This window comes from Chelonoidis abingdonii, chromosome 19 (assembly GCF_003597395.2).
Source record: "Chelonoidis abingdonii isolate Lonesome George chromosome 19, CheloAbing_2.0, whole genome shotgun sequence".
NCBI lineage: Eukaryota > Metazoa > Chordata > Testudines > Testudinidae > Chelonoidis > Chelonoidis abingdonii.
This window is the reverse complement of record NC_133787.1, coordinates 17,595,728-17,619,387: the sequence shown is the minus strand read 5'-3', so window position 1 is coordinate 17,619,387 and position 23,660 is coordinate 17,595,728. Positions and strand designations below refer to the sequence as shown.

General features: G+C 39.1%; 1 protein-coding gene across 1 annotated transcript in view; it reads left to right on the top strand.

The window, feature by feature from the left end:
• LONP2 (lon peptidase 2, peroxisomal) overlaps positions 1–19,906 on the top strand; it is an 89,701-nt gene extending 69,795 nt beyond the window's left edge. Inside the window, exons 13-15 of the mRNA XM_032787063.2 lie at positions 10,220–10,427; positions 13,392–13,582; positions 19,240–19,906. Of these exons, the coding sequence (XP_032642954.1) occupies positions 10,220–10,427; positions 13,392–13,582; positions 19,240–19,461 (621 nt within the window). The 3' untranslated portion in view covers positions 19,462–19,906. The remainder of the gene's footprint in view (positions 1–10,219; positions 10,428–13,391; positions 13,583–19,239) is intronic.
• The last annotated feature ends 3,754 nt before the right edge of the window (positions 19,907–23,660 follow it).

Below are 23,660 nucleotides of genomic sequence, written 5' to 3'. Positions count from 1 at the left end.
TACTAGTGAATTTAGCAATACATCAGTTACTGTTTCCATAACTCACTGTTGGTAGGCATAACCTAAGGGTGATCAGCTTCCAGAATAACACAGTGTGTTGGCTGGCAATTATATAAATATCTTGTGGTACATAAATATTACGTGGGTTCTAGAATATTTCAAAACACTTTTGGTCATGTGAATTTTGTATGTGTGTTTAATTCCGAAGACGATCCTGTGACCCTTTTCTAATGAATTTCCTCACGTTCTCTTTCTAATGAACTTCCTCAAATGGCGAAGTGATTCTCTTTCTAATTAAAAGTGTAGCCCTCATCCCAAAGAAGGCTGGGTTCCATTTGTTTTTCTTTTTTCAGCCTGCACAGAGTCTCATTTCTCTTTATATCAGTCTTTTGAGAGCTTCACCTCTGACCTGCATTCTGCCATATATAATTAGCTGAAATCAAGACACAATGAAGGTGATTGTCATGTCAGTACTTAGTTGTAGTATATCAAGCAAGGAGGAATTGAACACTTAAAGTGATTGGACTGATCTGCCTTCCCCAAGGGTAAATACCTTGGATTGAGACCTTTTTAATAAATTAAACCTATAATTTTATGCTGAGCTCTCCCAATAGAAAGGGACAGAGGGCTAAATCTTCAAAAAGACTTTAGTGTTGGACATAGGTGCCCAAGGTGCCACTGAGATCCTCAAAACCCTTGTTCAGCTGCTGCTTAACTCTGTAGGCACCTAAAGTTCCTAGGCACCTGATTTCAGCCATTAAAGTCCCTTAGGTGCCTAGGGTTATGCTAGTGAGCAGGTGCACAGCTTCTTCAGTCTGGGCATCTAGGCACTTATCTCATGCCTAAACCCCCCCCTCCGCCCCCAGGATCCTCCAATGGCATTGCCACGCTTCTCACCTCTGGGGCTTGATTTGGTAGGCATGTTCAGCGGCTGCCTGAGCTCCCACAAAACAGCCCAAGAGATGTTTGGGGGTGAGGGGAAGGGTGAGGAGAAGGTCTCCCTTATAATCTTGAGATATGAGAGACCTGTATTCAATTCCCCCCTCTATCTGATGTAGAGCGGGCATTTGAACTTGGGTTTCCCACCTCTCAGGTGATTGCCCTACCCGCTGGACTTTATTCATTCTCTTTGTGTCATCCAGTGGCTAGTTAATTATTTTTACACAGTGGAACAGGCTTCAACAGATTGAGAGAAACCCACACCAGAATATCTCTTATCCCAGTGACTAGGTCACTCACCTAACACAGATGAGTTCCCTAACCATTGTGCTAAAGGTTGTAATGGAGACTGCTGCCTTCTCTTCTCTCCTTGTGTTTCATGCAAAATAAATAACCAAAAAAGCTTTGGTGCATAACTTCAGGAGATGGTTCACATCTGAGAATCCCAAGGAGCGATAGGCCTGTATTTTGGAGCAGAGCTTCCTCAGGGCATAGGTTCCCCCATTGCCTATTGGCTAGTGTAGGCCGCTCCCTGCTCAGCTGGCTGGCTTTTGTGGATCTCATGCTTAGGCACATGATTCCCCCCATGTGTTGTATAAGGAGCCCAAGTATCTAACTTGGGGCCATGAATTCCATTGGATGGTGAGGCATTTAAGGATTAGGTCTGCAGTGTCATAGTCTCTTTGTGGATATAGCCCTCTGTTCATAATCATAAGGTTAATTCACAACACACAATAATCTTTGCAGGTTATCTTAAAGAACAAAACCTGCGTTTCCTAGGGTGTCAAAGTAGGCTAATAACAGATTTGAAACAAATCATGTAATGAGGCTTTGGAAGAATCATAACAGTGAAACAGTAGCAAGTGAAACGTTACGTGTCTCAAATTAAAAACTCACCAGTCTTTTCTGTGAACATGAGTGAGTATAAAGTGGTAGAATGCTCTTGAGCCCAGCAGCAGGTAGATCAGTTGTGCTTGGAAGTGGAAAGCCTTGGTGCCATGAAAGTATAGAGTCCCACTTCATTAGTGGTACACAAATCTAAAAATTAATGTATTTGATGGCAGATAAAAAAATAAGTGATGGTCTTTGCCTGTATGTGGGCACTTTTCAAAGAGACCTTTTCTAACAAATGCATCGTAGACTCATAAACTTTAAGGTTAGATGATCACGATGGTCCTTTCTAGTCTGACCTCCTGCACATTTGTTGCTGTGGTGGTTTTTGCAGGAGAAGAGAATCTCACCCAGGTAGAGGAAAACTCCTGCTATGACTTTCCAGTGGTAAATGAGGGAGTAAATCACAGAAATGCCTACCAGAAAGGAATAGGAAAAGGTGCAGAGGCATCGGCCTCCAAAAAAATAATATAATAGCAAAGTGTTAACCAATAACTAAAGTAACCTTTCTCAGTGACTTAATGAGTAAGCCAGCATAGCTGACAAATGCCCAGTTTCCAAACCAGACACACTGGAGATGTGTGGCAGAAGTCTGTGGTCTTAAATATACTGGTATCAGCTAGTTTAATGTGTCATCTTTCTCACTGAACATTCACTATACCAAATAATTACTTTTCATTAACTCAAAGTAACATGCCCTTTTTTAAATGGGCGGGAGAAGAATGTATTATGTATAGCCTGTTAACTGTTCTCATTCTGTTTGTAATATGCAGTTTCTAGAGGTAGGATGACTTGTAAACTGCTTTGTCTAACTGTTTTTATTCCCTCTGGCAATTTTTTTGTGAAAAATTATTTAAAGTAGGATGTGTGTTTATATTTGGTACTGTGTCTTGGCAGGAATTGTGGGTTTTTAATCTAAAGGGAAAATACTTTGCGGACAGAAAGGGTGAGTTTTGAAAGCTTTTTCTGTGGCATATGAAAAAGAAACCCAATTTCCTTTTATCTGTGTTTGTAGTCATACTTTGAACATATACAAGTTAAAAAGAACAAGGAATGAAAGTAATTATTTTTTTTTGGCCAAGGACTGTTTTAGAAAATTGAGACTTCTGCGTGTGAAAGAGACATCAGACTTATATTATAAAAGAACAGATAAAACAGTGTAGTTTGAATAGGGTCAGTTTCTTTGTATTCCAAATTAATTCCACATCTGAAGAAGACTGGCTCCACTCCCACGGTCAGTGATAGTTGTATAACTGGGGAAAACATTTAATTTCAGTATATAAAAAATTCAGAGAGATTGTTAAATACATGAACTGCATGTATACGTAATGTATTTAATGTGTATATATGCAACTTCCTTACATTATGTGTAACAAATGAAGAAAAATACCTTCTTATCTATTTTGAAAATGTTTTAATGTGTCACACAGAGTTCTGAAAGATATAGATGTACCTCAGAAAGACCATGAAGTAGTGAGGTTTAAACCTATTCTTATGTTAATACAATATGTTAGGATTTATCAGCACATGGTGACACTAATAGTACATGAGTACCTTAAAATGAATAAATTTCAGTTGACTAGCTTTGGGTCGTGAGAGGAAGAAGGCTGTGGAGCATATGTGCCAATAACAGTACTCATAGAAATACCTTGTACTCAGACATTGGCCATTCAGTGGCCAGCCCAATACACACAATGTATCTTTAGCACATTTAAATTCCTGCCAAGTAGGTGGTGTATCTTTTCAATTTATGCTAAAATATATATCCCTTATTAGAGACTATTGGGCAAAATACAGATGAAACTGAAAATGTATGAGTGACTGTAGTTACAGTAGAGTGTAGCTATGAAGATTATTGACCCAAGGAAGGCATAGGGCTTAGTATCATTTAAACCTTTGAAACTTGACTGACTCCAACTGCAATTAAAATTGTCAGAAGTCACAAGTATGAACTGCATACTGGCCTGATACAGCCACCATATTACTACTTTGCTATATTAAAGGAGCCTTTAATTTATGTTCTTCCCCCTTTTTTTAAACTGTTCAACCTATAAATAAGCTATAACCTAACCTATAAGGTGCCACAGGATTCTCTTCTGCTTTTACACAACCTATAAATGCATCCTAAAGCAATCTTAAGGAAGGATACTTAGAAGCTAGAATCCTCCCCCATCTAAATGCTTCCAGTTCTTAACTATCCATATAGTTACTAAAATGTTATGTTTTCTCACTTTCAAGCCTTGCACTTTGACACTACAGTCAAGTAGGAGCTTCATCCTGTACTATTTATGTACTGTGTATAATAAGTGTAAGACGAAAAGTGATGTGCAGATCAGGATGCTTGGAGGAATTTGATCCTGTACCAGAGCCATAGCTACTTTGCCACAACCAGCTTACTTATACTTAGGAGCAGGCAGAATGCCTAAGAGAGGAAGCTGCCAGTATGATGATCATGCTTAGACCCATGTCTCCCCACCACACTCTCCTATTTTTTAATCCAGTGCACTTGAGCAAGGTGGTAGGTGCTCTGGGAGATGAGGTAAGACTGCTGCTTAATACAGAGGACTGACTGTGCTAAATGCTTAATTTTACTTGTGCCCATACTTAGCATCTGGTCGCATTTGTGCTGCAGTGCTACAATCTTGGGGACTACATGTGGATTTGTAGGATCAAAGCCATCACATCGTGACCAAATGGGTCCTGTTTCTACAAATGAATACAGCAAAGAAATATACATCTGGGAAGCAAAATGCTTTTTTTTTTTGCCATCTAGTTTCACTTTTTATCTTCCTTCATCACATCTGAAACTGTTCGCATTCTGCGAATTTCTTCCTTTTTCTTATCTCTGCTGATATTAAAAACATGATTTAGTGAGATCAGCTTCTGTTTAGATATATCTCGTTTATTTTTGGCCCTATCCATGCACCAAAATAGATTTAACAATGGTGGTTTATAATTACTTTATAACAAGGGTTGGTTTTATCGCTACCTGGGATAAATGATTTTAAATAAAATGTTTATGCAGTTTGACCTCATCTCCGTCCATCATCCACCGGATAAAAGAAGGCCCAACCACTTGGAACTTGATTAAACTCATATTGGGCCCAGTGACTACTGAAAATGACTATTGTTAATTTCAGTTGTTTTGCACATGTAATGGGGGCCTTTGTTCTAATTTCAGTTCCTCTGCCATTGTGAGAAATGAAGTGATTCAGAAGTGGCCCAGGTCTTTATCTACATAGGAAAAACTTTCTTACTACAAGGATAGTTAAGTACTGGAATGTGTTAGCAAAGGAGATTGTGGAATCCCCATCATTGTAAGTTTTAAAGAACAGGTTGGACATGCACTGTCAGGGGTGGTCTAGATATACTTAGTCCTGCCTCGGGTGGGGGATGGATTAGATAACCTGCGAAGGTCCATTCCAGTCTTACACTTCTTTGATTCTATTACTAGCTGCCAAGTTTTGTGCAGTTCCATGTGACATCTTATGCAAAATATTTAAGCTACTTTGCATATAACCATAAACTTCAGTTTAAAAAATCCAGTTGTGTGGATTTAGTGCTGATGAAAGATCTTGGCTTGAAGACATTCACCAAGCTGTCAGGACAAGCTTCCCCCATACACTGCCCTGCCAGCACGTCTCAACCCAAATCTGGGTCTGGGGATTCTTGAGAGGATAGCAGGGGTAGTTCAGTTTTCAAGGCCTGTGCAGTTCTCGACCTCTGCTGAGTCTGTCAGTTAGTGCAAAGGACAGTAGGGGAAAATGTCTGACACTTGGAGTCTGTCCTTTTAGAGACCTTGGTTCTGTTCCTGAATATTCCTTAAGTAACCTTAACCTCTTGTTACCTTATTTGTGAAATTGGGAAATGATACTTGCCTGTTCTCTAAGGTAAAGGCATGAGGCCTTGATCAGGAATGAAGGTTGTGAAATACACAGATATTAGCCCGATTCAGTAGAACAATTGAGACTTGTGGTATCCTGGCCCCCAGTCCAGTGCACCATTCTGTAGGCCAACGAGTAGTCTATGGGGTGGACTTGCTCACTATACAGGAGTCTGTTGGAGATGCATAAAGGCCTGATAGGTTCCCAAATGCATGAGTGTCAGGCAGCTGGTCTCCAAAGCAAGAGCAATAAAATGTGGGAACATTGTTAGGCACTTCAAACCAGACAGAACTCAAATAATCCTTGTTTTTTTTTATTACTGGACTTTCCTTACTACTTAGATGAACAGATGTTTGTTGTTTAATACTCAAATAAGATGTGATGAGAAAAACACATACTATAGCTAAAGCAAATTCCAGGGATTGGTCATTGTGGCTTCTATTAGGCTACAGGTCTTGTAGAATTTTTAGAAGATTAAATGACCCTAGATGGTTTTAAGAATGCCATATAAGGGAAATCAATGTTCTTTTAAAAAAAAATTCTAACTAAATCGCTTGACCTGTGAATAAATGCAAACAGCTTAATGTTGTGCCTGAGTCCAAAGGCACTGACATTGCATCCTGCCCCTCCCCTCCAACTAAGGAGCAGCAATCCATAGCAAGCAGGATATAATTCAGGAGCCAGTCTCAGGTAGCACAGGTACAGCTTTCACATCTGAGCCATCAAACTGAAAAATAAAGTAAATATTAAGAAAATCACACTGGACTATGGGTCAAGTGTAGTGTGGTACTAAGCGCCTTGCAGCACAGCTAAAGCATGGAACTCAAAATCAAAAATGTCAGAGTACTGAAAAGGAGTGTGTAGAGTTTGTTTCCTTTTGTGAGGGGATAATAGCTGCAAATGGATTTTGTTGCCTTACACATATGATAAGTGTGTGCCTGCACATGACTAAGCTGGCTAGGCTTGAAAGCAGAACAGTTCCTCTGAGAGAGAGAGAGAGTGCGAGAATCAGCTGCCTTTGGGCTCGTATTCTCTACCGGGATAGGTTGACCTAAGTTACGCTACTCCAGCTACATGAACTTACCCCGGTGTCTTCACTGCGCTGCATTGATGGGAGATACTCTCCAGTCAGCTTATCTTACTCTTCTCAGAGGGCTGGAGTACTGGAGTCAACCGGCGAGCACTGTGCTGTCAATTTAGCAGGTCTTCACTAGACACACTAAATCGACACCTGCTGCATCGATTGCAGCAGCGTCTGTCTGCGTTTCTTTCATGAATATCCTTTTGGCCAGTAATCACTGGCACCAGCTGTAGAGTGAACAGTTGTTCACTCATTTTAACTGCAGAAAGGAAGTTGTTTTGTTGTTGTTAGACAGGAAGGGGAACTTATGAAAGCCAAACATTAAGAAACTTTTGCATTCTCAGTTTTTATTATAGTTTGGTGATGGGATGGATTACTGCCTGAATATTGCGTTGTTAATTGTGTTTGGATGTCCATTTAGTAGGAGGAGCCTTGATCAATAAAATAAACAGGAGTACAACACACCCTTCCTTATGCTTATCTCAAACTGATCAAAACCATGTTGTTCATGCAGGACTGGAGAAAGGTAGGTCTGCGTTTGAGCTGTGAGGTACCTGAGAGGCTGTTTATAGGAGGCATGTGAAGAAGGACTAGAATACTTAGGCTATGCCTACACTAGGCGTTTTAGTTATCCAAGAATACCAGCATAGCTGCACTTTATACGGAAATAGTAAAAAAACCCTCACGAAGGAAAACAGTAGTGCCAGTAAAAGTGCCATTTTGCCAGTGTGGCTGCATCTAAATCACAGGCTTCTGTCAGCAGAGCTGTTGATCATGGATCACACCTCTGCTCACTCATGACCAACAGGTAATACCAGCAGAAGTCTGTAAACATAGCCTTAGTGTCACAACCTGGCCCAGTCTGGCACTGGAGGGAGACCAGTCTAGTAGACCCAACTGCTGAATCCCATGTGCTAACTGTTCCTAGCTCTCAGTCTTCTGGCATGTAGTTGTGGATGACCCCCTTTCACAGGGAGCATTCTCCTTAAATAAAACATTAGATCCCTTTGGCCATGTGCCAAGGCTGAGGTACTCCAGCCTCTCCCCCCAGCCAGGCTTCTTTGTAGACAGTTCATTGGTCTTGTCTTGTGGATGGGTCAGTAGTTGAGAAACAGTGTTGATGGGCCTTGATGGCTGTCTCATTGAAAGTCATCTTCAGGGTGTGTTTCACTCTTTCTGGGCAGGACCAGTGTCTAGAATAGGCTGGCCTCATCAAGACCAGGCTGCTTTTACAACACAGAATACAAATTTGCAGTTAGCACACACAGTGGAAGACACAAGACAAAATGGAGTTGACAGTTTGGTGCAGACATAGTGGTCTCTCACAATTACCATATGCAGTGCTTTACATTTTCGATGTCGTTTATCTTCGGTAGTGGTAACACTTGCAGGATAGCAGACCTAAGAAAACAGTTAGGTTAACAATAATCTACGCTGTGTAGAGAGTTAGCATTCCAAAGAAACTCATTCTACCACTCTGCAGCTGAGAAGATGCTTTTGCCTTAAGTATTTGATGGCCTAATAGGGATTTTTTGCAGAGGAAGGCAGAAGGAAGAGGATAGCTAGTGTGCAAACTTTTACAAATAACGTTTTGCTATAAAACCTTGATTTTAGAGTAGCACAGTTATGTGACCCATACAGTGGATGCTCTTCCACGCATTGTATTGATGTTTGAAGAGGAAGATGTAACTGGAGGACAGGTAGAAATGTTGCATCCATGCTATCGCAGGTGGTGTACTCATGTTACTCCCTGCCACAAAAAGCCTGTTTAGGTACTTCTCTTCTGCCCCTGTGAATGAAACTGTTGTCTAAAGCATTTAGTTAATAATCCACCTTTTCAGAGCCCTGACTCAAATGATTTTCAATCTCTGCCATTCTATAAGGGGGGCAAAATATTAAAATGGAAAGGAAACTCATATGCCACCTTCATTTATTTGTATTTCTTTAGGCTATGTCTGCACTACAGCCTATGTTGGCATAACTTATGTGTCTCAGGGGTGTGAATAAACCACCCCGCTGAGCTACATATGTTACACCGACATAGTGCCCATGTGCACAGTGCTATGTTGGTGGGAAGGCTTCTTCTGCCAACCTAGCTTCTGCCGTTCACGAAGGTGGAGTAAAGAGCATCTTCACCAGATGCGCTGCAGCACTGTACATGTAGACATGGCCTTAGATTTATACACTCATTCCATATAAAGGAGCACTTTTCTTTTGCTCTTTCCTTTGCTTGATGCAGATTATACACACAGACTATTCCAGTATCCCCTTTTTGCTCAGCAATAAATATACAATAACCTGGGAGCTGAAAACCGAATGGAGATCTTTATAATCTTCTGCCACAGTCCTTCCACCCCTCACAGCTCAGTAAAAACAATAATCCTTGCAGCAGGCTCTGAAGGTTGATACGGTAGGACTGTTTCAGACTGATGGGGAGGGGGAATTCCAAACCAGAGGGGCCCTCACCGAGAACATCCTGTCATCTGCCCCCTTCTCTCTCTCACATAGCTCTACCTCAGGCTGTTTTCCAAAGTGGCTGTGTCGCCCAGGGAGGTGTATACAATCTTTCAGTTCAGTAGGTCCTAGCCACGTAGAAGTAGGCACATGATACTTCCTAAGGGACAAGGCCTTGTTCTTTAGTAGAATTGGGCAAACCATTTGTGATGAATAATTGAGTCAATTAATTTTGTATCTTCTCTGTTCACACATTGTCCTCTAGCAGATTGCAGTTTTTTCCAATGTATTATTTGTTTGAAATGCTTTACAAAGGTTTGCAGTGAGTGATGTTTGGTAGGCATCTCATGATGTAGTTCCTGTTCCCAATATAATGCAGCATAAATTGCAAATATTTCTATTGAAAACCTTGTTTGAAATAAACCTTAGGGCAATGTTCAAGCTTAAAATTTGGTTTTTCACAACTGTTCATGTAGGTAAAGCTCTCATGGTAGAAGAGGCATAAAAAGCAGACACTAGAGGGGTGAGCACGGTCAAAGTGAACTCGTTTAAAAATTGGACCAAGTATTTGCAGAATAGGCCTAATCCAGAGTCCATTAAAGGCAAAGGAAAAACTCCCATTGATTTAAGTGGCCTCTGAATCAGCACCTGTTGCCCAGCTGCATGCCATAGATGAGAGCTAGTGCATCCATTGACGTGCCCTAATGCTGTAACATATTTTCGCATTTGGGGAAAATTATTGCAGGGTGGAATTAAATATGAGGTTGGAGACTTGCCTTTAGTCTTTCTGCCTTAAACTTAGTAGTTGCTTTGAAGGCATCAGTAAAATCCCTGCCCTAGCAAATTAGTTTATTCTAAGAGTTTTAACTTTTAAGTTGTGAATGTTAAGAGTTTAAAAATATTTTCAAAGCCTTGCTGAGTTGTTCTCTTTCTTAAAAATTGTGTTCTACTCTGAGTTGTTTTCTCTTAGGTATCTGAACGTTTGAATCAGCCAGGAGTAGCCATAGGCTTGGCTTGGACTCCTTTAGGAGGTGAGATTATGTTTGTAGAAGCCAGCCAAATGGATGGAGAAGGTCAGCTTACTCTAACTGGACAGCTGGGGGATGTCATGAAGGAGTCAGCACATCTTGCAATTAGCTGGCTGCGTAGCAATGCAAAGAAATACCAGCTAACTAATGGTATGTGAAAAACACAAAACAAGAATGCTGGTGTGAGCCTAATGCAACATAGAGATGAATACCTGTTGTAATCTCTCACCAAAGAGATGTATATAAGCAATTGTTTTAATTCCTATGCAAGGCTTATGATGTTTCTGTGATGACCCAAAATGTACCATCATATTCTTCAATAATGAACTATAATAATGAATAGGTTGCTGATTTACATGAAAAGTTGTCTTATTTAATTGATTATCTAAGACACATTAGAACAATTATATTTACCTTAAAGGAGAAATAGGCTCCTCTACACTATGCAGAAAATGAGACCAGCCAAAAAAAACCAGCCACAAATTGGTTATTTGTGGTTCCTCCTGTGCCTGCTGCTGATTAGCCAGTTCTGGTTACAGCTGAGGATTCAACTCAGTGTTCTATTTTGTTATTAAGTGGGCTGTCTTATTTAAGGCAACTTCAGATGTTTAAAATTCTATTCTAAATTTCTAATTTGCTTTTCATTGTTGAACTACTTGCTTTCTAGTTCTTTGTTAGCAACCCTGTGCTATGGTGTTTGAGAGTTAAATACCTCCGAGCTGTGTTTATTTTTCAGAAATAACACTTTTTGTTCTGTAAAATAATGAAACCATTTCTATAAAAAGTAGGTTTTTTTTAAAACTTTGTTTAATAAGCCTTGTAGGCACAGACTTTTTCACTGGCTTTTATCTGTTGGAGTTGTACTAGAACTATTAAACTGTGAAGCACAAGCATCTTTTATCCATCAATAGCCTGAAAAAAGACTTCAGTTTGAAAATAAGGTTTAAATCTAGTTTGATTTAATCAAGAAAATCAAAAGTTCTAGAAGACTGCAGCATGGTTTGGTGATCTGTTGTTCTGGGGAGCCGAGTAGCCAAATAGTAAAAGCCAACACAATAAACAGGAGTCTCGGACCTCCTGTTGGTAGTTTCAGCAGAGCATCCAAGGACCAAATGAACAATTTCTGGCTTGGCTACAACATATAATCTTTAGAGGGTGTATCAGGTAGAGTGGTAAATAGAAGCAGAGTTCTATGTGATAATAAGAGATGTGTTCTGTGTCCCATGTGAGAAGGGCAAGAGGAAGATGTAGACTTCATTCAGTTCTTCATTAAGGGTGAGATTAGTTTACAGGTACACAAGTCATTTTCGCTGGAGTTGTGAAGTCTCTGGTCCATAGTTGAAAGATGGTGGTTGGGGTACAGATTACAGTTAAGGTTTATTTTGAACCTATAACTAGTTCCAGAAATTATTAGACCTTTACTGATTCCATGTTCTCATTTCCTGACTTTTAAATATTTGAGTTTTAACCAACACTCTGAATTTCCTGACTTCTAAACATTTTAAAATTTTTGTAAGTAAGTAGAACTGTTTATATTTTTTTGTCTAGGAATTTAGTATCAGGGTGGATTGACTTATATGAAGGCAATTTAAATTACCAAGTGAAATGTCTCAATTTAAATCGATTTTAATAAATGTTTCTATTTGTTCTTCATCATTTTCTAAAACAAGGTGCTTTTTCTCATTAGTTGTTATAACCATTCAAATGTTGATTTACAGCTAAGTAGAGCCTTTACACTAGATTTGGTACATTTTTTTGCTAGCTAAGAGGATATGCTATAACTATACATTTATTTTAAGCACTTTTATAGCTTAAAGTTTTCAGATTCTTATTAATTGTACAATTTTAGTATATTAGAAAATGGTGAATGATATATTTCTTATGTACTAAATAATTAACTTTTTGCTCATGGTTTGTGTTGCGCTGAATTAGAATGGCAATTGGAATTTAATTAAACACAGAACAGGACATAATTTATTTTTATTAAACAAAACAACCTTAGATGTCTTGGACACACAAATTTCTCTTCTCAAAAGGTGGTCCACATCTACAGCTAAATGATTTATTATTAAATAGAGGGATTACTTTAGTCAGTGAATTAAACTGATTATTTCAGGTCAGCCTGGGAAAATGTTCAAGTATGCCTTAATGAAAGTGACTGGAGCTGGAGTTCCTACTTGCCTATGTCTCTTAAAAATGAAACAGTCTTCTAAGTTATTGAGGCTGTCCTTCAAACATCTAAAACTAGCAGATATCACGCCCTCCCTCGTTTTTATTGACTTGGAAGTGAAGAAGTGATTTTCCTACTTTTTCAACTTCCAATTCATTTCTCAACTTTGCATAAATGAAGAAAATATTCTTTTTGTGCCTGCAGAAGAGGCTATTGCTGTCAAAAGCTGGTTTTGCACTTCAACAAACTCTGGTTCCAGGTGCTTTGCTAGTGACTTTATTTTATATTGTGAACTAAGCCAATCAGCGCTCAGGTAGGGACAAGCTATAAAATAGAAGGTTAAGACCATCCACATAGGCTCAGTGGATGATCCTGATGAAATGCATGAGTGCGTCGCCCAGAGTCAGAGGCCAGGTCCCACGGGCTGTGATGACTTTACCAGTCTCTTGAACCCAATAGCACAGCCCCTTGGTAGCCCAGAGGATCAAGCCCTTACTATGGTATATGGCCTATTATGCAATTTCTAATGCTTGACCTCAAAGTTAGATATTTTACCCCGATTAATTCTTTATATAGAAAATCAGCCTTTAACTCAAAATGTTTGATGAAGGCTCATGGATTCAGCATATTTATTTCTACTTAAATGTTTTAAGAGATTGTAATAAGTTTTTAGGCCTTAAAATACCCAGTGTTTTTTTTTTTATTATAGATTTTTATCCTGTTTAATATTTATAACAAGCTACCTTTGGCCTAGAAAAGTTTAGATTTTAGTGGGGCAATGTAGTGTGTTCATTGGATTTTTTTTCTCTCCATTTTTAAGTGTACTGTTTTCAAATAATGCATTTGCTAAGAATTCTAGTTCTCCACTGGCCTTTTTAGAACAAAGACCAGGAATAACACAGGTTTGAATTTTCCACATTCAAAACCATTCTCTTTTCTTTAAGCTTCTGGAAGTTTTGATCTCCTTGACAACACCGACATCCATCTGCACTTCCCAGCTGGAGCCGTCACAAAAGATGGACCATCTGCTGGAGTTACCATAGTAACCTGTCTTGCCTCACTTTTCAGTGGGCGGCTGGTGCGTTCAGATGTAGCAATGACTGGAGAAATTACACTAAGAGGCCTTGTTCTTCCTGTAAGTCTCATTTGGAAAAGTTAACCTATATTAAGATAGCACTGTGGGTTTTTTCTCTTAATGCCCCCTCTGTAAGATGAATTAGTAATTTTCTTCAGAGCTACTTACTCAGGTGTAAACCTTGTAATCTTGCTACAGTTCATTCCTGGACAGGCTTGAATTGTCTTTCAGTATCATTAGTACAGATGCATAGAAAAGTCCTAATTCACATCCAGATGTATACTATGAAAGTTACTTGAGTTTATGCAGTTTGCATGCAAAAGCTGTTAGTATATGGGTGATATTTTCAGTGGAACAGATAACTTCAATTTATTATTTTTACAAGTACAAATTTCCTTTTCTAATAATTCCTAAAATTCATACTATCCATTTACATTTCCTACATGTGTGTTGCAAATTAAAAAGCATTAGTTCCTGGAAAAAAAAATCAACTTATTGGTATTGACAGGATATTTTTTTTTATTGTAGTCCATGGAGAGAGGATTAGACTCCGGTGATAACAGCATACAGTTGATTTGTACAATTAGCATATGCAGGCATCACAGATGTGCTATGGGTATGGGCAGAAGTTCAACCTAAACCACAGATATTTTCTTCCCCCATAGTGTTGAGTAGAGTGTAGATGAAATCTTGCTTTAGTCAAGCCCTAAGCTCTTTATGAACATAATTATAGCAACTATGTGTAAAGAATGAAGGTAAGTTGGCTGTAATTTAGTGTTAGATCTGTACCGCTCAACGTGAGAACAGTATTTTCCACAATTTAAAAACGACCTTAAACCATGCCATTAGGAAGGCAGTGCAGAAACATCCATTGTGTGGTTTTTCTTTCTCTTTTTTTTTTTTTTTGGTATTGTCATAGCACTTTGGAGCTGTAGTCCCCACTGTACCAACAGAACAAAAAGACATTTTCTGCTCCAAAGATCTTACAATCTAATGATAAGACAAAAAACAGGTGGATACGGACAGACGGATGGGAATTCAAGGAAATAATGAGGCAATATGGGTTAGCATGAGAGGTTGTAGTCTCAGCACACAAACAGCCTAATCATGGTTATGTTTTGTAGGCATCAGAGAGCTAGAGGGATCTGAATGAGGATAATGAGTGGAGTAATTTGTAGCTATTTAGGGAGAGCACCTCCAAGCATGAAGGGCAGCAGAAAACAAGTAGGCAATGGAAGCTGGCATCATGGGCTGATCAGAATTAGGAGTTGACATCTCAGAAGAGGTAATAGGATGGGGACATGTTGTGAAGGGCTTTGAAAGTGAAGACAAGCCACTTATGTTTGTTGGAGATGTGACAGGCTAGGAGAACGATCTTTATAGCACCATTCTGAGTGGATATGACTGCATTTGTCAAGGCTCGCACTCAAGAGTGTTGCAGTAATTCAGGTATGTCATCACAGTAGGCTTAAAACAGATTACCAAATTGAATAGGATTGTTGTATCTTAAATAACATGAGACATCTGGCACAGCATAACTGTTTTTTTGGCCAGGTCATCGTTAAGTGCAGACTGCAAACACATGCCCCTGTTAACTGTTTGAGAAATGACACCATCTTTTCTGAAAACTGATTCTTGAGAGTCCAGAATCCTGCTGACACTCACATGAGCATTCCATTGAATTCAAAAGGACTTCACATAGTAGGATGCCTTATGGCAGATAGTGAGAGTTAGCAAGACGGGACCCTGTTTTTATTGTGTGAAAAGCAGGATTATGTTTGGTATTAAAAATACTAATTTTACACTTTCTTAACTCTGCTTCACCGTAGCAAAAGGAATCTCTTTCCTGTCTCCTTCTCAAGGACTTGCATTAGTTTAGGATTTATAAGATTGCCAGCCTAAGTCCATTCTGTGTGTTCACTTTCCCATCTGGAATACTTTATTTTTTAAGTACCAGAGGGGTAGCCGTGTTAGTCTGGATCTGTCAAAGCAGCAGAGAATCCTGTGGCACCTTATAGACTAACAGACGTTTTGGAGCATGAGCTTTCATGGGTGAATATCCACTTCGTCAGATGCATGTGACGAAGTGGGTATTCACCCATGAAAGCTCATGCTCCAAAACGTCTGTTAGTCTATAAGGTGCCACAGGATTCTCTGCTGCTTTTATTTTTTTAACTTTTTCCTAAGCAAAGAATGGCCGTTTAAAACCCATTGATTTGTATCCAAGGAATGCTCTTTAGTGCCTCATCCTTAACTGCTGTAAGTTAAAAGTGACTCATTGACATCAACAGACCCACCTCAATTTACAGAAGCTGACAATCTGACTTCTTAATTCCAGTAACAACTTCACCTAACAAATTTTGAGCATTTCAGAAAAGCTATTTGTCAAATTTTTATGTCTGCAGTTATGAAAGACAGACAATTGCATACATTAACTGTATATACAAATTCCTAAGATTACATGCACATGAACTTGTTTGACATCAGACCTATGACTTACAAGATTTTTTTTAAATACTTATGCTGTAGTGTGTTTAGAATGGTAATCTATGTATTGCACTGTTTTTATGTCACCTTCCTTGCTAAATGAGGTGATTGTCAAAGACGTTTGACTATAATGGCAAAGTTACATTTTCAGGAGAAACTTGAGTTAATTTCAGTTTTGGCTAACAATGGCTAACCTTCACTTCAGAATGATAGTTTGAACTGTACCTTCTCTTGATATTATTATAGTATTTGTGGTGCTTCTTTGTACTGAGCAGTAACTTTCTAAAGATCAGACTTTGTCATTTACAGAGGAAAAAAGTGGCTAATGTTTCTTCTCACCGAATAGCATGAGTAGCTTGGTGGTAGAATTTGAGAGAGAGAACACTTACAAATAAACTTTCGTTGCTCAATAAGGGCATCACTGTAATCTGTGAAAATGTCTCCTAGCAGTTACAAGATACTAGATCACGCATCACTAGAGTTGGTCTAAAATTGAAATTTCTGTCATGCAGGACATTGATATTTTGACACTTGTTTTCTTTCTGAATTAGGACAAAGTAAAAATATCTGAACTTTTCACAGAATAGAAAGTTCTGAAAAATTCTAGTTTGGTTTGTCAAAATATTGACAATTCTGACAGTTTGTAGTGTCAGTGTAGCTGTCTTGGTCCCAGGAAATTAGAAAGACAAGGTGGGCGAGGTAATATCTTTTATTGGACCAACTTCTGATAGAGAAAGATGAGCTTACACAGAGCTCTTCTTCCCTTCCCAGACCTGAAGAAGAGCTGTGTGTAAGCTCAAAAATCTTGTCTCTTTGGCTAATGAAAGTTGGTCCAATAAAAGATATTAGCTCTCCTAGTTTTGATAGTTGACATTCCTAAATCACATTTCCTTTCAGTTTGTTAAACCAGATCTAAATATTTCCTTTTGGATTGGTTTGACTTTGGCTGCTCAAGGAGACACAAATGATTGTGCATTATGATCCACTCTCCCCTTGCCATGGTGCACTACAGCAGTTCAACCAGAGGGGAGACTCTGGAGAACTGCCAGTGTCTTTCCTTGGGATGGGTAAAGGCTCCAGTTGCTCTCTGTGGTGAGGAAAGGACCCTGCAGTGGGACACAATACTGCCTAAAATAGCAGTGTAGACAGGGGAGGCACTGCTTAGGTGGTAGAGTACATAGCAGAAGGTTCTGATGCATCTACTTGCCTAAGCAGTGCGATGCTGTTATTTATACCTGTGCTAGGGGTGTATGTAGTATGTATTCTACATGCCACCAAAAGGAGAGTGCACCACAGATGTACGTTATAGATCAGTGGGGAGCAACCATGTCCCTGCAGCCCACATCACTTCCCACAGTGAACTATGGCCACTGGAAGCTGTGGGTGGCCATGCAAATGTAAACAAACTGTCTGGTGGCCTGCCAGCAAATTACCCTGATGGACTACAGGTGGGCCACAGGTTGTCCACCACTTATTGATCAACATTCTTAGAGGATGAACAGGGCTTGTGAAAGTTCAGTTTTTAGAATGGTGCTTTACTGATGGAACTTGGAATTTTCTTTATCTTCTTCTGACTTGCTTTTTAGTGGATTTTTCAGTTTTAGCTTCTGGGACTTTTTAGCTGGTTGCTTTTCTGTAAAATATAGGATGTAAAACCATGTGAAAGCATCTTGATTTGGATGTTAATTTTTTTTTTCCAGATTGCTTTAAACATGAATCTAGTTGCCATAAACAGGTTGGAGGAGTGAGGTGAGGGAGAGAACTATGAAATACCTGTAACCAAAAGAAAACTGAATTCATAATTCACATCTTTTACATTTCATTACAGACTCAAGTATAAACCTGGTTCTTTGTTGGGGACATGTACATATATGCATTTCCATAGGAAAACAGGCCTCTGAGCAAAGTTAGTTTTGCATTAATCCTAAAACTTGCTTACTTTGGATGGTAAAGTGTCTATCTGTGTAAATTGTGCAGGTGGGAATAGAGGTGAAATGATGAGGTTTATACAGCTCCAGACAGGAGACATTAAAAAAGGGAGTGCTGCTGTTAAACAGTCATATACAAAAAGGATTTTCAACACCACATGCCAAAGTGACATAGCAGCACAACAATCTTGTGATATGTGCTTCTCAGAGTCTGGTGCTCTTGAAAATCCCATCCAAGATTTCTCCATTCTGCTGTGCTAATTAGTTTGTTTTCATGAACCAAGAAAGTACACCATGCTCTTGCATCTAATTTAAACATTAATTGGTCCCTTTTTCAATAAATGGTGATTCTTATCCTGCTTACGTGGATGTTATTTCATGGCTCTACAGCTGTAGGATTTCATACTGTGATGGAAGTAGTTGTATAGATTTTAATCTAGTAACCTGTGAGTGAATCAGAATGATCCCTCTTTGGATTCTGTGAACAAACTGCATTAAACATATAGAGAGGCTACATATTTTGTCCCTAAGTGTAGAGATTCACAGTTATAGCGATAGTGGATGCTTGGCTATATTTTGGATATGCTACAGTACATATTTTCAACTGCTTGAAAGGCATAGCTGTCTGCATGAGCATTTTGGGGCAGGTTTGTTTGCTTTTGTACAAGGATAATTTTTAAAATAAAGGGCTTGTCTACATGGTGCAGACTAACTTGTCATTTAGACAAGCCCTAAGTAAGCTGTAGAGGGAGGCTGATGCACCTGGAACAAACAGTAGCCTTTCTTTCCATTGTTAATGCTACTAAGATACACAGGGCTTTACCATGTATAGAAAAGAACAGACAAAGGCTGGAGGGTCCAGCAGGGCAGAGTCCAGCCTTGTGTTACCGTAAAATGGGAATCATAGGGGAGAAGTGTTTAGCAGTGTTTTTCCTATGTTGATGGATGCAAGGATATAAGTGAGGGTAAGAGATCTCATGTTTGAGATTCTTGCAGCTATGCAGCTGAAATCTTTTGCAATAATCCTGTTTTATTTCCCATTCTAGCAATTTAAGACTAATAAATGCCTGTTTGCCTTACCTGTATGAGCTAAAATGATTGCCAACACTTTCAAATTTATCTTCTCCTAAAAAGTGATCTAGGAGAAAAACATTCCATTAAAAATATGTCCGTGCTATGATGAATTATGCATGTTCATCTGGAATCGTGTCTTGTTCACTTAATATTTAATTTAAAATGCCTCTTGTGCTGAAAGCATCATAACTAAATAACTTTTCTTTGTAAATTGTGTGGTTTTAATAGGTTGGGGGAATTAAGGACAAAGTCCTAGCAGCCCATAGAGCTGGACTGAAGAGAATTATCATTCCTCAAAGAAATGAAAAAGACCTTGAAGAGATTGCAATGAATGTGCGGCAGGACTTGAATTTTGTTACGGCAAGCTGCCTGGATGAAGTCCTGAATGCAGCTTTCGATGGGGGATTTTCAATCAAGACTGGACTTGAGCACTTGAATAGTAAACTTTAAGCAGATTGGGTGAGAGATCCTGTATATCAACATTAAACACTTACTCAACTGTCAGATGGTAAAAATGTGATCTACGGTGATACAAAAGATGAGGGCAAATTAAAATTAAGGCCTTTCTTTCAGTGGGGCCTCAACCCCAGTTCTACTTAACTATTAATAATAGAAAAGTGCACCTGCAACTTTACCAAACATGTTTTATATATGCCCCTTCTATCAAACATGTACAGGCATTAATGGGGAGAGTACACAGTCCTGCTTGCATACCCAAGCGTGTGCAGATTAGGCATATATTTTTCAAAAGCACCTAACCCAGTTAAACACTTTTGCTCTAGTTTTGTTACTGCTGTATACAGATGAGTTTAATGATAGCTGTAGTGATTAGGCAAGAAGTGTTATATAAATTAAACTTCATGTAATTAAAATAAATGTACTTAGTTTTTCAGATGAGCTATCAGTGAATACTGCTTACTTCCCCAGCAAAAAAAAAAAAGTTGAAGTGCATTAATTTTTTGTCTAAAAACCTTGCAAAAATGCATTTGTTAAAATACTAGAATTTGAGTTGTTACATTTAAGAGAAATGTAAAGCATGAGTCACCACAACCACTTTCATTGTGCTCAGATACCATTGCCAGTGTCCTGTATTCCCGATTTTGTCCATTTTTGGCTCAATGACTTATTTTAAGTGCCTAATCTTAATAGTCAGTAGTTTATTTAAATATCAGCTGGGGGTGTTAAAAAGAGTTTCTAGGCCAAACCATTAACATGCAAAAAGCTAGGAAATACGTAATATGATGTATTTGTGGACCTCACCCTACAGGTAAAATTTCAGGTCCCTCACATGAGCTATGGGGGAACAATGGTTAAAATTTGACTTAAGACCCATCTCTTCCTTAACTATGAGAGAAGTTAGTTTCTCACCTTAATCAGCACAAATTTAATACACATCTGTGGTAAATGAAATGGAGTTTGGTGGGGGGGGGAGGTGCTCATAGATGTGGAATAAAGTACAAGATTTCGCAAACCAGAGTTAGTCAAATGCACAAATAGTCACTCAGTGAATGCCACCAAAACTACTCCTTCACAACAGACAGGTGACCAAATCAGGTCAGGAAAAGTGAAGACTTGTGGGAGAGTATATAGCATAATGGAAAAGACGTATAATCACTTCTGTGAAGCATGACTTCTCCCCCTTTTAATGGTTAAATGGTATCTGCATGAGAAGTGTCATCTAGCACATTATGCATAAGGTTCTAAGCCTGGCTTTGCCACTGCATGGCGGGACAGTTGAGCAGATTCAACATCTGAACCTATTTTCCCCATCTGAAAAGGTTATGATTTATTCTCTCTCATGGGAATGTCATAAGGTATAATAAATGTTTGAGTTACCTTTAAGAATAAAATACGGATTAAGTTCTTAAAGCCACCCAGTGCAGCAGAGCACCCTCCTAAACCCTGTAGCCCCTGCCAGAGCCCTCACACATCTGCCCCAGCCCTGATCCCCTTCCTGCACCCTGAACTTCATTTCTGGCCTCACCCTACCCCCAATTTCATGAGCATTCATGGCTGCCATACAATTTCCACCACCTAATGTGATCCTCAAGGCCAAAAAGTCTGCCCACCCCTGTACTAATACCTATTCACACCTTCAAAATTGTGTACATGCTAGTGGAGAGTAGGGTGAGTCCCCACTGGAAATTATGGCCTCTTAATTATTCTTAAAATACGCAAAGATGATTCTTAATGTTTTTCTCCCAACAGTTTAGTTTTTGACTTCATTCTCTCCTGGAATTTCTAAAACCATGCTCTTCTGGCAGAGCAGCAGTCATGAGAAATTTGACAAATCAGATGTTTTTTTAAAAAGGTAGGTTTTTTTGCACAGGGAGGGAATGTAGAAGGGAGAGGCAAAAGTCAGGCTTATACAAAGAAAGACAAAACTGGATGGTCAAATATAAAAGGGAACATTTTGATTTGGTGTTTTAAAGCTCCAAAATTCAAATAGTAGTTGTAATATAAACATTTCAGAACAAGAGTATAGAAAAAGCATAGCCTTAATTGTCAAATTCTAGTTTTCTTTGCCACTCTACCCTTTGTAAAGAATATTAGCCTCATGTATTTTTCCACCCTCTCATATGATGGCTGTAATTAAAGCTACCAACTTTAGTCTACACGTTTTAAATTATGGGGAAGATGATTATATTCTGTGAATAGGAGTCTCTGAATGTTATGTTAGCGTATGAAGAAAGATTAAAATCTTTAGTAATGCTGATTTTTGTAACTTAAATTTTTCAGTTTGGTATTAGAATAATAAAGGTTTGACCACTTTTTGCAAGGTAGTTCTACTAATGAAAGACTAGTTTCGAAATACCACCACTGCTCATAAAACTGTAATATGATGTAGGCATCAAGACAAATAGGGGTCTGCTGTAGAAAAATTTGTGAAGGGGTGGTGGTAACTGTACCATAATGGGAAATCACAATGAAGCATACACCATAAAATATTTTGCTTCAACTGGTTTCTGTATATGCAGTGTATAAGGAGATCTGTTAAACCTTCTGTGGGTCATAATAGGACTAATCCTACAACTGTTCAGTGGCATTCTTAGAACTGATCCATTAATTATATTAAAAGAAGGTATAAGATCCATTTCTTCAGAAGGCTTCATCTTCCCTGATCATATCAAGGGCCCCCAATACAAGCTTTGGAATACAGCCTTAAAAACCAAGGCTAAAGAATGTGTATTGCATCAAGACAAATATGACAGTTTCTCCTTGCCTGTAAACTTCCAGAACAGGAAGGTCCATCATTCCAGTTATTTCCTGGGTGTGAGGGAGCCCTCAGAAGTGCACTGGAATGCTCTGCAAAGTAGGAAAGTGCCAAAAATTGCTAGAAGATTCTTCCAGTGAGAGTTGAGGTATGTGACATGCTAAGTATTATAAACATGTAATAGCAGACACCATTAAACAAAAACAACAACTTGCCACCTTTAACATTTTTAAAGTGCTAAGTAGTCCTGCAGCTTTCTACTCTACATCGGACACGCAGGAACCTGAAAGCGTCCTATTCTCAGCTGCTCCTTTTTGACAAGGGCTACTGCCTTGTCCCTCTATATCTGGTAGTGAGAGGAACAGCAGGACATCAGAAGACACTGCAGGAGCTTTCTATTTAAACAAGCCTTTTTTCCATGACAAGGTGGGTGCATGGATGGATATTTTTTGTGACTGATCTATATAGAAAATGTTTATTTTAATGAAGGACTATAGAGTTCCATCAGCTTCCATAGCAACAAGGCCACTGAGGTGTTGTCCACTATAGAGCATAGTGAGAACTCAATTTTCCTAGGGATCCAACCCCTTGCAAACTTTACTTTTGTTTCACAGATGCACTCAAGTTGTAAAACTACATTTAGAAGAGCCCAGTAGAAATTTTGGTACACAAATTACATTGGCATAGTTTATGCAAAACTGCAAGTGCATTCATTTTTATTGAACATGGCAGAAGTTTTCAGAAATAAGCAGAGAGGGACTGGGAGCTAGTGGTAGTTGAAAACCATTTGTGCTTTTTTGTAAAAAAGGGAAGCATGAGAGAAGGGGGTCAGTTTATGAGCAGGTGTAGAGAGGGAGAGGTGGGATGCAGGCCTTCCCCCCAACAGAGGGAGCAAGAAGAGGCAGCAGAGCCAGAAGGGAAGGTGAGGGGCCAGAATCTCTCTGCTTCTGGCCAAGCTGCTCTCCCCCCAGCCTGCTGGAGCAGTTCCAGCCAGGCTAGAGCCATCCTCCCCCAATAAGGTGGGAAGGGATAGAAAGGGGAGAATGTGGGGGTCTGTCATGGGTTACTTCTGTGACCCCCACCAGTTGCTGTCCTAGCCTTACCTCAGTGCCTGCAGAAATCCTTTGTTTAAAATCTTTCACTAATCATAGTTTTTAATAGCTGAATAAATTGAGGTTATGCATACCACCACCTGGACACTTGTATTTTATTTATTGCACTCAGCTGTTCATGCTCTCTTACTATCATGTGACTCCTATTCTTAACACAAACAGTAAAGGCCTTCCAAAGTCACAACTTCAATGCACTGAGGTGGTATTTCATGAATGTAAGTTGTAACTGATACTCAAATGCTGGTTATTAGTGGTGTGTCAGCTGTCTAGTCAAAGTAGAAGGTTCTCAAAATGGCACTACACACTTAGTCTAAGAGAACCAG